Source organism: Didymella exigua (genome assembly GCF_010094145.1).
Source record: "Didymella exigua CBS 183.55 unplaced genomic scaffold M421scaffold_4, whole genome shotgun sequence".
Taxonomy (NCBI): Eukaryota; Fungi; Ascomycota; class Dothideomycetes; order Pleosporales; family Didymellaceae; genus Didymella; species Didymella exigua.
In genome coordinates, this window is record NW_022984778.1 from 1250584 (window position 1) to 1263990 (window position 13407).

At 52.9% G+C, this 13407-nt stretch overlaps 4 protein-coding genes and 1 non-coding gene across 5 annotated transcripts; 2 read left to right on the top strand and 3 right to left on the bottom strand.

The window, feature by feature from the left end:
* Positions 1 to 161: 161 nt before the first annotated feature.
* On the top strand, positions 162 to 2908 carry M421DRAFT_417214 (uncharacterized protein). The gene has a single exon (XM_033591365.1). It carries the CDS (start codon positions 200 to 202, stop codon positions 2567 to 2569), a length of 2370 nt encoding a protein of 789 aa, XP_033452744.1. The 5' UTR covers positions 162 to 199; the 3' UTR covers positions 2570 to 2908.
* Positions 2909 to 3370: 462 nt separating this feature from the next.
* M421DRAFT_417216 (uncharacterized protein) lies at positions 3371 to 7302 on the top strand. The gene is made up of 3 exons (XM_033591366.1): positions 3371 to 4108; positions 4386 to 4472; positions 4666 to 7302. The coding sequence occupies exons 1-3, from the start codon at positions 3735 to 3737 to the stop codon at positions 7091 to 7093; spliced, it is 2889 nt and encodes a 962-aa protein (XP_033452745.1). The 5' UTR covers positions 3371 to 3734; the 3' UTR covers positions 7094 to 7302.
* Positions 7303 to 8071: 769 nt separating this feature from the next.
* On the bottom strand, positions 8072 to 9377 carry M421DRAFT_417218 (uncharacterized protein). Its single transcript, XM_033591367.1, has one exon. It carries the CDS (start codon positions 9145 to 9147, stop codon positions 8233 to 8235), a length of 915 nt encoding a protein of 304 aa, XP_033452746.1. The 5' UTR covers positions 9148 to 9377; the 3' UTR covers positions 8072 to 8232.
* Positions 9378 to 10190: 813 nt separating this feature from the next.
* On the bottom strand, positions 10191 to 10276 carry M421DRAFT_t24. Its single transcript has one exon. It is a non-coding gene; the product is annotated as a tRNA-Ala (tRNA).
* Positions 10277 to 11938: 1662 nt separating this feature from the next.
* M421DRAFT_417219 (ribonuclease T2 precursor) lies at positions 11939 to 13398 on the bottom strand. The gene has a single exon (XM_033591368.1). The coding sequence runs from the start codon at positions 12981 to 12983 to the stop codon at positions 11997 to 11999; it is 987 nt and encodes a 328-aa protein (XP_033452747.1). The 5' UTR covers positions 12984 to 13398; the 3' UTR covers positions 11939 to 11996.
* Positions 13399 to 13407: the final 9 nt, after the last annotated feature.

Genomic DNA, 13407 nt, shown 5'->3' on the forward strand with positions numbered 1-13407 from the left:
CAGATATGGGATGAAAGTGTCTGAGATTGGAAGTGAAGGGAGCAGGAGCTCGGGCGGGTCTAGAGGTCGGGGAACGGACGCTGCAGTATCGATAAGCTAGCGTGGCGCTAAAGCTGTCCTTTCTCGAAACATTTCTCAACTGCCCTTCTCGAACGAACCCCACCGAACATTATTACATGCCCCTCGCATGCCTGCTGACATGACGAAACGAAAGCGCGGGAGCAATGAAGGAGAGCTTATCGATGTCGGACTCGGCGCGACGCTGGCGCATCTGAGGGGAGAGACCCAGCCTAGTGCGATGTCGACTGCGGTCGAAGATGATGAGGCCTGGACCGTAGCCGGCGGCTCCAAGAGGCGGAGAAAGGAGCGCGCGGACTCTAACAACTCTCATGGTGGTCGCCGAGGCTCGGGTGCTGGTGCACGAGACGCCGGGCCTGAGGATACTCGAAATACAGCAGATCCATTCGCTCCTGATAAAGAGAACCGAGGTGATCCAACATCGCCTCAAGAGAACCCCTTCTCTATGAACAAGGACTGCACCAACGATTCGTCCAAAGACACAAGCGCAACAAAGGAGGAGCGCCGCAAAGAGCGAAAGCTTGAGCGGAATTATCCGGCCATCGAGCATTCACATCATGCTCGGCTACAATCGCACGTGAAGATCACAGATCTACAAGCTTTGGTGCTGTACCTACTTGCAGACGGAAATGCGCCTCAGTGGGTCTCTGTACGCAATCGCGCCAGCATTCGACAGGTCGTCATGCTGATGGTCCCTGGCCTGGAGCTGGGCATGTTCAATGGCAAAGTTCCCTTGGACTCAGCGACAGCTATGGACGTAGACAAGCCGGCTGTGGACCAACAGCCTGCTGATACTGCACTCAAGGCTGAGGAAATCACCTCCGCAGATATGGACAAGCCCAAATTTTTGCGCATCGCAGACGACGAGTACTACCCAGCAAGCCTGAAGCCGAGCAGACTGCCGGACGCATTGAAGCCACTAGCTGATATCTTTGAGCATGTTTGGCCGATCAAGGCGCAAGGCGAACATCGCGGTAATCAGTTCATTAGGGTGCATTCGCCGATTCACACCATGCTAACCTCGCAAATCCCGAGAACGAAGGAGGAGAAGCAGATGAAGAAGAACGGTGGCCACAAAGGACCAATGCCACAAAACTCGAAACATTGGGACAACAAACGCACACCAATCACCGAGTACGTCGCGACTCTAGCAGAGCAACAGGAGAACGAATACATCCTTCATCCAGCCTGGTTCTTGACACAGGAGTCAAAAGCAGCTGCACACAAAGAGAGACAGGCGGCTGGCCAGTCTACAGACGATGGCTGGGTCGACACCAATGTTGCATCTTTGGAAGATGGCGCTATGCCCGACAATGAGATTGAGCAAGGCAGTGTGACTGCCGGACGCCACATCATCTCCGTGGATTGCGAAATGTGCAAAGCTGAGAACGATCAGCTCGTACTGACACGTATCAGCCTTCTCAACTGGGACGGTAGTGTGGCGATGGACAAGCTAGTCAAGCCTGATGTGCCCATCAAGGATTACTTGACTCAGTGGTCAGGTATCACACCAGCTATGCTCGAGAACGTCACGACCACGTTGGCAGACATCCAGAATGAGCTACTGGAGCTTATTACCCCACACACGATCCTCATAGGGCACTCATTAAATTCAGATCTTAACGCGATGAAGCTCACGCACCCCTTCATCATCGACACGGGCATCCTGTTTCCCCATCCTCGTGGACCGCCATATAAGCAATCGCTCAAGTGGCTTGCTCAGAAGTACCTGCACCGAGAGGTTCAGAAGGGCTCCAGTGGCCACGATAGCGTCGAGGACTCGAAGACATGTCTTGACTTGGTGAAGCAGAAATGCGAGAGAGGACCCAAGTGGGGATCTGGCGACACCAACGCGGAGTCCATCTTCAAGAGACTGGGACGTACCCCACGGCCCAAGGCAAACGAGACCCGTGCGGGAGTTGTCATCGATTGGGGTGAGCCACAACGCGGACATGGTGGTCAGGCGCAGCTCTCGAAAGGATGCAAGACAGACGAACAGGTCATCGAAGCTATCGATACAGCTCTCAAAGGAGCAATGGAGGATCGTGACGGCGCCGCTGCCAAGGTCGACTTCATCTGGGCTCGTCTTCGCGAGTTGGAGCTCGCACGTGGTTGGTGGGATGACACAAAGACCGCGGATGTGGAACTGATTCGACAAAACGCTTTGCAGAGACTTGGACTCGTGAAAGATGGCGATGACGAAGTCGAGGTCAAGTGCTCTGAGCTCGGTGGCGCTGTTTCGAGAGCTGTCGACCACATCACTCGGATCTACGACTCATTACCACGCTGCACAGCCCTCATTGTGTACAGTGGCACAGGCGACCCTAGAGAGATTCGCCGTCTGCAAGCAATGCAACAGCAGTATCGCCGCGAGTATGCCACCAAGAATTGGGACAATTTGAGCGTGAAGTGGACGGATACCGAGGTGCAGGCCCTCTCACAGGCCTGTCAGGACGCCCGCAACGGCGTTGGATTTATCGTGGTCAAGTGAGATGCAAGTATTTGTGTTCTCGCGTGTGCAACGCGTGTAGTAACACATGGGTTTCATGCTGAGCATTTGCGCTAAAGCAGGCGCTTGCCATACAGCCTGCATCGCATATGGGGCAATCTCATCCGCCCATAGTTGTAAAATCTTTGGGTGGTGTTTTACCTTGTAAAGTATATCGACTAGCTCCATGCGTCGCGGCTATGATGCCCATACATCGCAATATTGGTCGCGCCTAGCGCATATGCGAGAAGCGCAGGACGAATGCATCCTCCAGCCAATGCAGATCTTCTACCTATACCGCGCATTGCGCATTGTAATTGCACATGCAGTTGTTGTCCCTTGCATATAAGCAAATAGATTCGGTGGTTAGTAGTGCCGCGCGGCATGTGCAGCAAAAGTAAAGTCCCCAGTGTAACTCTGGGTATTGAACCGGCATGCCACCCACAAGCTCAATGAATGTTATCCTGGAGCTAGGTTGGGAAGTATTCGAAAGCGCATCTTTTGAGCATGCAGCAAGTTGATAGGAGTTCCAGATACGGCTCTCTCTCGAACCGATCGCATGTCGACAAGATAGCAGTCAGCTTAATGATGACTACGAATGACGAAATGGGCAGCGTATTTGTGAACAAATGACTACTGACCAGGATCTGGTACCGCATAAGCCGGTAAAGCCATGTTAGTGCGCACTTTTTCTTGATTGAATGCATCTGTCCAGTTAGCGCGTCTGGGTAAGAGACGCTAAGTCATTAACTTCTGCTAATCTTAATACCCTTTCCTCTCTGAGCTTTGAGCCGCTGATTTTTGGCGCAATCCCTTCTCGTTTCTTCGGATCCCAACAATCTTTAATCTCGTATACCTACCAATCACTAACTTACCCTCACATTTACCCTCTGTTCAGAACCCTGGAACGCTGCGCGCTTCTGCCTCGACCGAAGTCGTGTGCTGACAATTCTGACACGTAATACAGTCGACTACCTACATCCGGGGTCTCAGCATCGATTTCCACTTGCTTGCAGGAGCATTCCTGCGTAAGAAGGCAATCGGTCACTTTCACTCTGCGCCAGCTCTCGTCAATCCCTCGAACGTCGTTCCGTTTCCATGTGCTACACTACGAATCTTTCATCAACACCTCTAAAACTCGAGGGGCCCCAAGCGCAAAGTAGAGCACATGGCGGGCACGAGACGGCAGTCTCGGGCTCGTGATACGACCAGTGCTCATCAGCGCCAGCGCTTCACTTCTCGAGTAGGAGCAATTGTTCCAGAGACTGCGACTACTGCATCTTCAAAGGCGGTGGAGATCGCTGGGAGCGCGGATGAGGCATCGCCGCGTTCCGAGAGGTCTCCACAACCTGAAACGCCAATTAACCGGTCAACCACAGCGTTTTGCAAGAGTTGCGACGGCAAGATCGGCGAGTTCTACAACTCGTGGCATAGAGCCACTAGCAGCTACCACAGCCCTGCCCTGCTTGGGTCTTACAGAAGTCTTCTACGAATATCGGATCAAAGCAAAGAGGTGTCAGACTCGACAGAATTAGCAGGATGGTAAGTGCATTTGCTCCCTCGCATATTACACACTCTTGCGCTGTCGCACGACTGCCTTTCCCAGCCAAGTACCCAATAATGCTAGGGCATTAAGGAGCACATTTAGCACCAATCAAAATGGTCTGATACATTGTATTAAAATTCTCTTTTGGCGCGTTCGCGCTAGCTATTCCAGGTCACCTCCATTATCTCCACCCTACACATTACTAGCATCGATTTAAACCCTGGGATCCGCACTATTTTGACTTCAGTTTGGCGCCTCGCTGACACTCAGTAGTATCATAGACCTGACCTGCTGTCCAGGCTGCAGCAACTATCTTGGCTTTGTAGTAGTCGACACACCTGCAGGTGGCACAATATTCCAGTGAGTCGCATTGTTCCCTCCCTTCGCCTGTAGTGTTTTCGTCTATACAATCAGTTCATCCGCTCCTCTACACTATCGACGTGTTGCGTGCCAACAAAACCTTCGTCTTTAGCTTATATTGGACACCAACGTTCCTCGATCTCGATTGTTTTCTGCCATTCGCTTCGCTGAAACATCACTAATGTGTTGAAAGTGGTCGTGAGTTCTTCAAGCTTCAGCACATCGAATTGCGATGCGAGACGTCCTCAGGAAAAATTATTAAAGTAGAACCGCAAGAGAACGTAGCACCAGACCTTGTGGCTCGAGAGAGTACGCCGAGCTCATCCCCAGCTCCACCCAGATCTGGCACGGCTACGATGGAGCTCGATACTCATCTATCATCCTCGCATCCGCTCTGGGGTCAATCTCCGCATAAAGAGCCACAGCATCAACGCCAACGATCCCTGTCAAGGGAGCCCGCACGCCAATCACTACCATCGAATTCATCCTACCTCCTATTAGCAGCATCACGTTCTCCTGTTACCCACAACATCGCAACTCCAGCTCCCGCTTCTACTACGATACCCTCGCCGAGATCTCCTCAAGCTGCGCAGCTGCAGTCTGCAAATACACCCGGGAGCGCTGCTCCAACTTCCCAATCGACGTCGACCGTCAATGGTCTCAAGAATGGGCACAGCTATCCTCGGGATCCGCATAAAGTACAACTCGATGCCATCGAGCGTCTGCAAACACAGACTTCACAGAACACTAGTGCTCTGGCCGCACAAGCACGTACTCAGATGGAGTCTGCTGACATCGTCAGGCAGATTGAAAGCAGTCTGCGCCATGAGTTCAAGGGCCAACTGCAAAGGCAAGATCAAGAGTTGATGAGGATGACTGACGTCGTCAATCAACTGAGCCGGGATCTGCAAGAGTGCCACCAAAACATGATGGCTTTGGTACAAGAGGTTCGCGCTAACAGAGCAGAGAGTGCGCGACGTCCCAGCGAAGTGGCGCAGCCAAGTTATCAGGACGAGGCTCTCGAGCTCATGGCTCGACGACTTGGTGACGTCAGTCATAGGACCACCGATCTTGAGACGATGAGGGAACATGTGACGATATTGAGTGGCAGGGTGCAGCGACTTGAGTCTGAGTCGCCGGGGACACGCCAGCAACATCCGTCTCTGCACCAAGCGCATCCGCTACACCAATCTGTACACCAGTCTGCACACCCAGTTCATGTTCCTCATTCTGCCCCCTCACACCCCAGTCAGGCTCCGCAATTTCAAACGCCTGCTCGGGCGACCTCGATACCGCAGGCTGTTCAGCACCGTGAACAGCCTGCCACGGTGGCGCCTACTGAAAATGCACAGAGGCACGAGCCTGCCCCTATTCATAATGGGTGGGCCACTGTCAACGCTGGTGTCAAGCGGGTGTTTGAAAATGGCATGCATAGCCCGCCGCAACGCGCAAGTCTAACGCCTGGGGACCCAAAACGCCCAAAACTGACTACAGGGGATTCTAATGAAGGTCCTGTCATGACCCAGCATCCTCCTGAACCATCACAGATTTTGCCATCGCAAGCACAGTCTATCATTGCCTCGCAGCCGATGGAACAACCAGGATCGTACCCAGGCCCGCATGTTGTGCCTCACCCAGGGGCGCATCCGGCACCACCATCATCGCAGCCATATTTATATGGCACGCAAGGCAGCCCAGGAAAACAAAATTGGCATACTGACCCTCAACACATGATTGACGTGCGTCCAGCTCGTGGCAGAGGCTCCCGAGGCGGCCGAGGACCAGGGAGCAGGGGTGGCCGAACACGCAAAAGCATGCAGGGGCAGCATCATGTGGGAACACCAGAATGGGAACGCGGTTGGTCAGCCGTACCTGACTCGCATGGTAGTCCGACCAGCCTTAAAGATTATCCTGCGCATCCTGCCAGGGGCATCGTGCGACGTGGCGGTGGCGGGGGAACAGTACGCGGTGGCGCAATGTTGGGCGAGCGCTCAGGCGAGTGGACACCGGAGATTGGACCGCGCAGCGTCTTTCAGGATCACGACTCACCCATCGAAGTCAAGAAGACTAGGTCTAAGCCAATTAGGAACGAAGAGGGGATTTTAGTTCGTAAAGATGGCCGACCGGATAGACGTTCACAGTCATCCGCCGCAAATCTGAGGAAAGTGCACGCGCGCAAGGAGGAGCAGCAGAGAGAAGCAGAAGCAGGATCCACGCCGACCGGTCTCCACGCCTCGATATCCACAGGACCAGATACGCCAAGCCCGACAGCGCGTGTCCACGCAGAGCCACATCTCACGGATAGTGTGCGCAAGAAGCATAATGCGATCCTCGGACGAATATTCCCAGACGGCTTGGATGATTCTCGAAAGCAGCACGATTACGCTCACCAAGTCTTCAACGAGGACCGCGATCACACAGCTCACCCACGTACGCAGGTATCGCGGACTTCCAAGGCACCCGCGCAGGTCAAGAAGGAGCAGATCGAGCGCAATGAAGTTGCAAAGACGCAAGTCTTGGCAGATGGCGATGTTGAAATGGGCGATGAGGATAGTCCAACAAATCACCAAGCAAATGAGGACAGCCAAACACCGGTCGCCAATGCGAACGATATGCAGTAGCAAGGCGGAGGACAGACTGCTCAAGAGACGGAAAGTACAGGGCAAAAGAACAGTGTGCATATCCCAGAGACTCAAGCTACAGATGGCTCCGCCACTCTTGCAGCTCGGTCGGGGGAGGTTGTGTAAAATACAAAAGTCGACTATCCTGCTTCTTCCTGTGTCTGACGTCGATCCACGAGATGCCAGTGTTTCCATCGCTAACTGAGACCCTTGCAGCCATATATATCAGGAAAATCCATTCCTAAACCCCAATCGCTATTTCGGTGGACAATGGTGCAGCAGCCTCTTGCAAATGCGCCGCGTCCCCAATAAACGGATATTCCCGTACCCGTCAAATTTGACAACATCCAGTTCCTCCACCTTACACCTCTAATCATCCGCACATGTTCTCGTCAACACCCCACTCAACCAAGCCTACCGCGCTCACAAGAAAAATTCACGTTCACCCCCAACAAATCCGGCATCCCCTCCCCCAACAACCCCAGTCTTGGATCATGCCACACATTACTCCCACACTCGCCACAAAATCTATGCAGAAGCTGTTTCTTCCCGAACCGATGGCTCTTCAGTGCTTCGGTGCCTTGGTGGACGACGACGTCCTGCCGACGCGGGTACAGCAGCAGATACCCGTTTTTGGTGCAGATGGTGCAATTGCAGCTCCCAACTTTCTGAGTCGAGAGGGGCGGCGAGAGTGTGATGGTGTATTGGATGGTGCCGCAGTGGCATCTGGCGGCGTGCATGGAGGTGGAGGACGGGTCGAAGGTGGGGAGGGAGGCGAGGAAGGCGCATTGGGTGTCGTCTAGTTCGACGATGGTTGAGTAGTGAACTATGAGTCTTTTTGCTCAACGAGTGTTATTGTTGCGATTTACATGCTGGTACTGATGTTATGGCGGAGCGTGAATGCCGAGCATGGTGTGGAGCCGCTCCGGCTGACTAGAGTCATTTCAGATCAACATTACAGCAACGAATAGGACTGATGGCAATGCGAGCTTAGTATATGTGCAAGGACTTACTATATCGGTATGATGCTATCTGTTATTATGTGTCGTCGTCACGTTATTGCAAAAGCCAAATTGGAAGGGGTAGAGAGCGTCAGTTCGAAAATAGTAAACAACTACACGAGAATGATTGGGAGCGCCTCAGCAAACAATGCCGACGAAGCCTTCGTCCTGGATGCTAATCGCATCCTCTAGGCTATTAACCTTCTTATACTTCTTCGGATGGACAGGCCTGCATTGGTGCACTGTGGCGCCAACAAACAGGACCTCGTCACCATTCAAAATGTTGTAGAAAATCTGAATCGCAGCCGCCTTTCGCGACTCCACAACGATCAATTTGGCCCCATTAGGCCCAAAGCGCTTCTGAGTTACAATAAGATAGCGTACGTTGTGCTTGGTGTTTTCAGGCACCACCTCTGTGTCGAGCGCCTGCGAGAGGCACACGGAAGGTATGTCGATTCTCTCTGAATCGTAGGGAATGAACCCGTCGTTGCGCAGGCGGGCACGCTCCACAGTAGGCCAGTCGCCATTCATGTTACGAGTGCTCTGTAGTACAAATTCGTCTTCAATGCCAGCAGCAAAGAGCCATGACCATTTCTTTATGTCCCTGTCGCCGAAGGGGTAGGTAGTGAGGTAGACATTGCGAATAGCTGGGGCCGGAAGCTCAACCATGCTATCCTCTTTGCCGACTCTCTCGAGCAACTGAGTTGACGAGTTGATCGTAGAGATGATAGGTTGCGACGGAGGGTAGTATCGGTTCGGCGACGGCGTGTAGCGACGATGACCTGCGGGCGGCACTCGACCCGCGCGACGAGGACGACGGTAGTCCTCGTCGACCGATCCGACGCTGTCCTTACGCACAAGATTTGGGTTGACTTCGCAAGTGCACTCTTCTTTGGGCTTGCTCTCATCTGACCCAGATTTGGTGTTGGTAGTGCATTCGCGAGGGGGTGCATCTCCCTTATTGAGGACTCCGCTATTAACTTGCTCCATGTTGATCTGAGAGACAGTAATGAGATTGAGAATAGTCCACTCGTCGTCGGTATACGAGCTCATGTACGTACAAGCGGCGAAGAGAATGCAGCGGGTTTGAGAGAGGATTGAAAGAACAAGTCAAGGAATAGAGTGAGCTGGGGAGAAACGCCAGAGCAGCTTTTATGCCGTGCAGTCCGCATTCACTGGTTTTGCAGTGACTAGGCACAAGGCTACGAGAGAGCTGGCCTCATCATTGCCTATGCGCTTGATTACGAGGGAGGTGGTACAGCTGGGTGAAGCGAAGGCTGACGGTGCGCCCACAGTGCTGCAGCTGTGGCGTTGTCGGCCTCATTGTTGCCTGTGATGACTGCGATAGCATGCATAGTCTGCAGTCGCAATTGACTCAAGATAAGCATAGCGCACAAGGCTGTAACCCATGATCCACAGGATTAACAAGGCTTTCCAAAGTTGCAGTCTGTCGATGCGACGAATGTTGAATGAATGGCACTTCCTGCGTTGTCCATTGCTAGACGCCGAATCATATATACAACCGCTGCATCATCGATCAAAGTGAGGCAAATCATTGTTCAGAGAACTACACAGCTATGCACAGTAGTAATGCGCTTTCTGCGATGACTCGTAGCTGTTGAGTTGATGGGAAGGAGAGGCATGATGGTGTTGGTGGTGAGCACTAGGCAAGCGCAGCGACGCTTGAGATTGCGAGCACCGAGCAGCGAGGCAGCCCTGGATACGAAAGAAAAATGGCAACCAAACGAGTACGTTACCCAATGATGCACTTGTCGGAATACAATCGTACAATAATGTTTGCTTTCAAAGGTTTCAGGTCCCACTTTTGAGTATCAATACTTTCGCCGCCTTGAACTATTCTAAATTGAGAGATGGGCCAAACAGCCATTAAAGTACATGCCGCTCAGTCTCGCAACTGAGCTCGGGACGTATTGAACAGCCTCTGGACGCTATCTCTTTCTTGGTTGAATTTTGCCTGTCCTCTTGCGGATACTTGGTGTTAGTTGAGTGGGGCCTCAGCACTCAGCACTGGGCAAAAAGATAGCCCATACCCACTTCCACCGCTCACCCTCAAGGGCTCCACGACAGCAAAAAGATGGACGCTGTGGGAATTGAACCCACGACCTTTCACAATATCATCAATTGATGCGAAGCGAAAATCATACCCCTAGACCAAGCGCCCTTTATTGGTTGTTGATGGAAGTAAAGAGTCATTATAATTTATAAACGCATTAAATTATTTCGATCAACAAGAGATGCGAAGCGAACCGATTTGCTGTCAGCACAATGCTTGAGTGTTGGTGGTGCGTGGTGAGATTTACAATCATACCCCCAGTTATTGGATGTCAGACGGAGCTCAGTAGGATCGTTGTGTTTTACACTTACACCAAACGCCCGATTCTTTTATGACGAAGCCGTCTATACACTTACACCTCGAGTCCGACGGCCATGTCGGTAGTTCTGGGGATTCCGGGTGCGGGGTTGTAGCCAGCAAAAGTCTCGAACGCCATTCTAGCGACCGAGATCTACCGACTCGTAGACAATTCAAAGGCCCACAGCTGACCGCTCTGCGCCCTCGGCACACAATGCGTTCGGTCCCTTAAGGAAGACTTCCATCTTCCAATCCAGTCCCCTGCCGTACTAGATCAGCAACACTGCCCGTTAATCCATGTAGCTAAGTCGTCAGACCCCGAGCACATCACATCACAACAGACTCCAGATTATCGGAATCGAGACTCGACCGCACACAGCCCTTGAAAGAAGGCGAATAGCTGCATCTTGCAGACCTGAAGCACACGCGATCTGTCATGTGTACGCGACGGCTCCAAGGCTGGCGCTGTCTTATCAGAGCTTCAGTGAATTGTGAGCACAACATGGCGACCGCCGACAGGAGTTGCAAGGGTTGGGCTGGTCGCTTGCATTCACGCAGGATGGAGGCCGCGAGATCCTCAGGACCTCAGCTCTACTGCACTCTGCCAAAACCTCGGTGAGATTCGACGATACTAATTGCAAGAAAACCGAGCATTGACAGCTAGAGATCAAGGCATGTATCTCAGTCAAACTCGGCCGATATCTAAAACACTCCAAAACTCGACTTACTTCTGGTGACTACTGTGCTGTTGCATGTAGCTCTCAGCACAACATCGTAATCTTTTAGACTTCCTGTGCTCATGTGAGACTGCAGATTGTAAAGCAATCGGTCGCACTCCAAAACACGGAGTTTGCGTGTCACTCCGCGAAAGACAGAACTGATTCCGGGGACGAGAGAGCGAGATTAAAAGTGAGCAGAGGATGACTGAAGATTCATAAGGAGGCAATACACTCATTGCAGTCTCTCGGAAATTGTCAGACTGCGAGCCGCTCAGGGCTTCAGGCTTAACTTCTGTATTAGCGAATTGACGGCAAGTCTATTAGTGAAGATCCCAGGAAGCATGGCTTTGTAACACCGCAAGGTGTGTGTATCATGGAACTTCATTCTCGCCAGTCGTGCTACAGAAGGACATACCAGAGACTGCCCATAGTCCATTGTATCAACAGTCAGCCCCTCCACACCACCACCGTCTCCCCAATATCGCAGTCCCACCTCCTGAACCGATGTGTACCCCTCAATGTCCGCGCCTCGTGCTATCAGATGATGCAAAGCGAACTAGACAGTTATGAGATTACAGGTTGAGCAGTAGTGATGGTCTGTGAAATCCTTCAAATAACATAGGTCGTTTCCCATTGTATCACCCCGCAACACGATCCGATAACCCGCATAACTCAACTTTGTAGCCAAACTCGGAATTCACGAGGCAAACGTAGGGTGTGAGTCCTTCACGCCATGATTGACTGCACACTATCATAATGTTGACTCTTATGCGTTGTATTTCGACTATACGATACAGACACCCTCACGTAATCTAACCCGCAAACGGCACAGAGGGCACCTTCTCCGACCCCTCGGTGCGCTGGTAGTAGTGAATAGCACCCTTGGTCTTCGCACAGTTGGTCAGGTACGTCGCGCTCGCGTCGACGGGCACTGTGTTGCCCTCCTGCGGCCGCCCGTAGACATGCTCGTAGTACCACACCTCGCTCAGCACCGTGTAGCCGTTGTCCGTCGTGTTCTGGCCCGCAGCAGTGGCATTGAATCGCGGCCCGGAGCACCCAATGAACGGAATGCCGCCGTGCTTCTTCGCGAGCGTGTCGCGGAAGTCCGTGTACGAGTACGTGGTGCTGTTGCTGGGGACGATCTTCTTGGCCTTGAGCCACTTGAACGTCGGGAAGCGCTGGTAGTACTTGATCGTCGTCTCGAAGAAGTCGACCACTTCCTCGTGCTGCCGGTACTGCGGACCGTAGCAGGGTGTGTTGAAGGTGCTGAAGCAGGTTGCGTGCTTGCTGAACTCGTGGCCCCAGAAACCGGGGTTGTCCTGGTTCTGCGCAATCCAGTACGTGTTCATGTACTCGAGCAGGTCGTAGCGACCGAACGGCTCTAGGAAGGTGCCGATGTTGGGGCCCGTGTAGGGAGGGACGACGGTGCCGTTCTTGAGGCCGTTGGTGGTGTTGGGCGAGGGGATGGGATCGTATTGGCGCGATAGGTCGCAGTATTGCGTGTACGAGCCATTGCAAAAGTCAGGCCACAACCCATGCAGCGAAAAAGTGTCCTTGGGCAGAACCTGGCCCTGGGACTCAAGGCCAGTGTAGGTGCTCCAGAACTGAGTCTGGAGTACGAGACCACCGAAAGTTTCGACACAGCAGGAGTCGACCTCAGACGCGTTCTGAGCGGGACATGACAGCAGAGGCTTCTGGAGCTGGCATGTGTGGTTCAACTTGCTCAAGCCAGGGTAGAGCTGGGCATTGGCCGTGGTGGCCAGCAGAGCTGCTCCGACTGCTGTGAAAGTGCTGCGCATCTTGAAATTGACCGAGGAGAGACACAACCGCCTGAACAATTGTTTGAGAACCTACCCTACCCACAAACCCGGGAGCTGGACATACTTAATCTCTTCCAAAGTCTACATTGTGTCGGAAGCTCCTTTCCAGATGCGGCAGGTGAGTGGAAAACGACCCCGGTGAAGCTCTGGAGCCGTCGTCGCTCTTCGCCGCCCGGAGTACCTGCAGCAAAGCTAGGGTGGATATTTGATCTCACGTGCGACGTTGATTGGATGCGGGCGAGATAAGGCTACCCAAGCAGTGCGCTGATGCTTGTACAGATCAGTTGCCGTCTCCGAGACGCATGATTTCAACGACGGCTCGGCGGCGACAGTCAGCCACAGCTCGAATTGACGGCCACATCGCGGGCTGATGTCTGCTTTGAGGTTTGGGAAGGGAGGGATG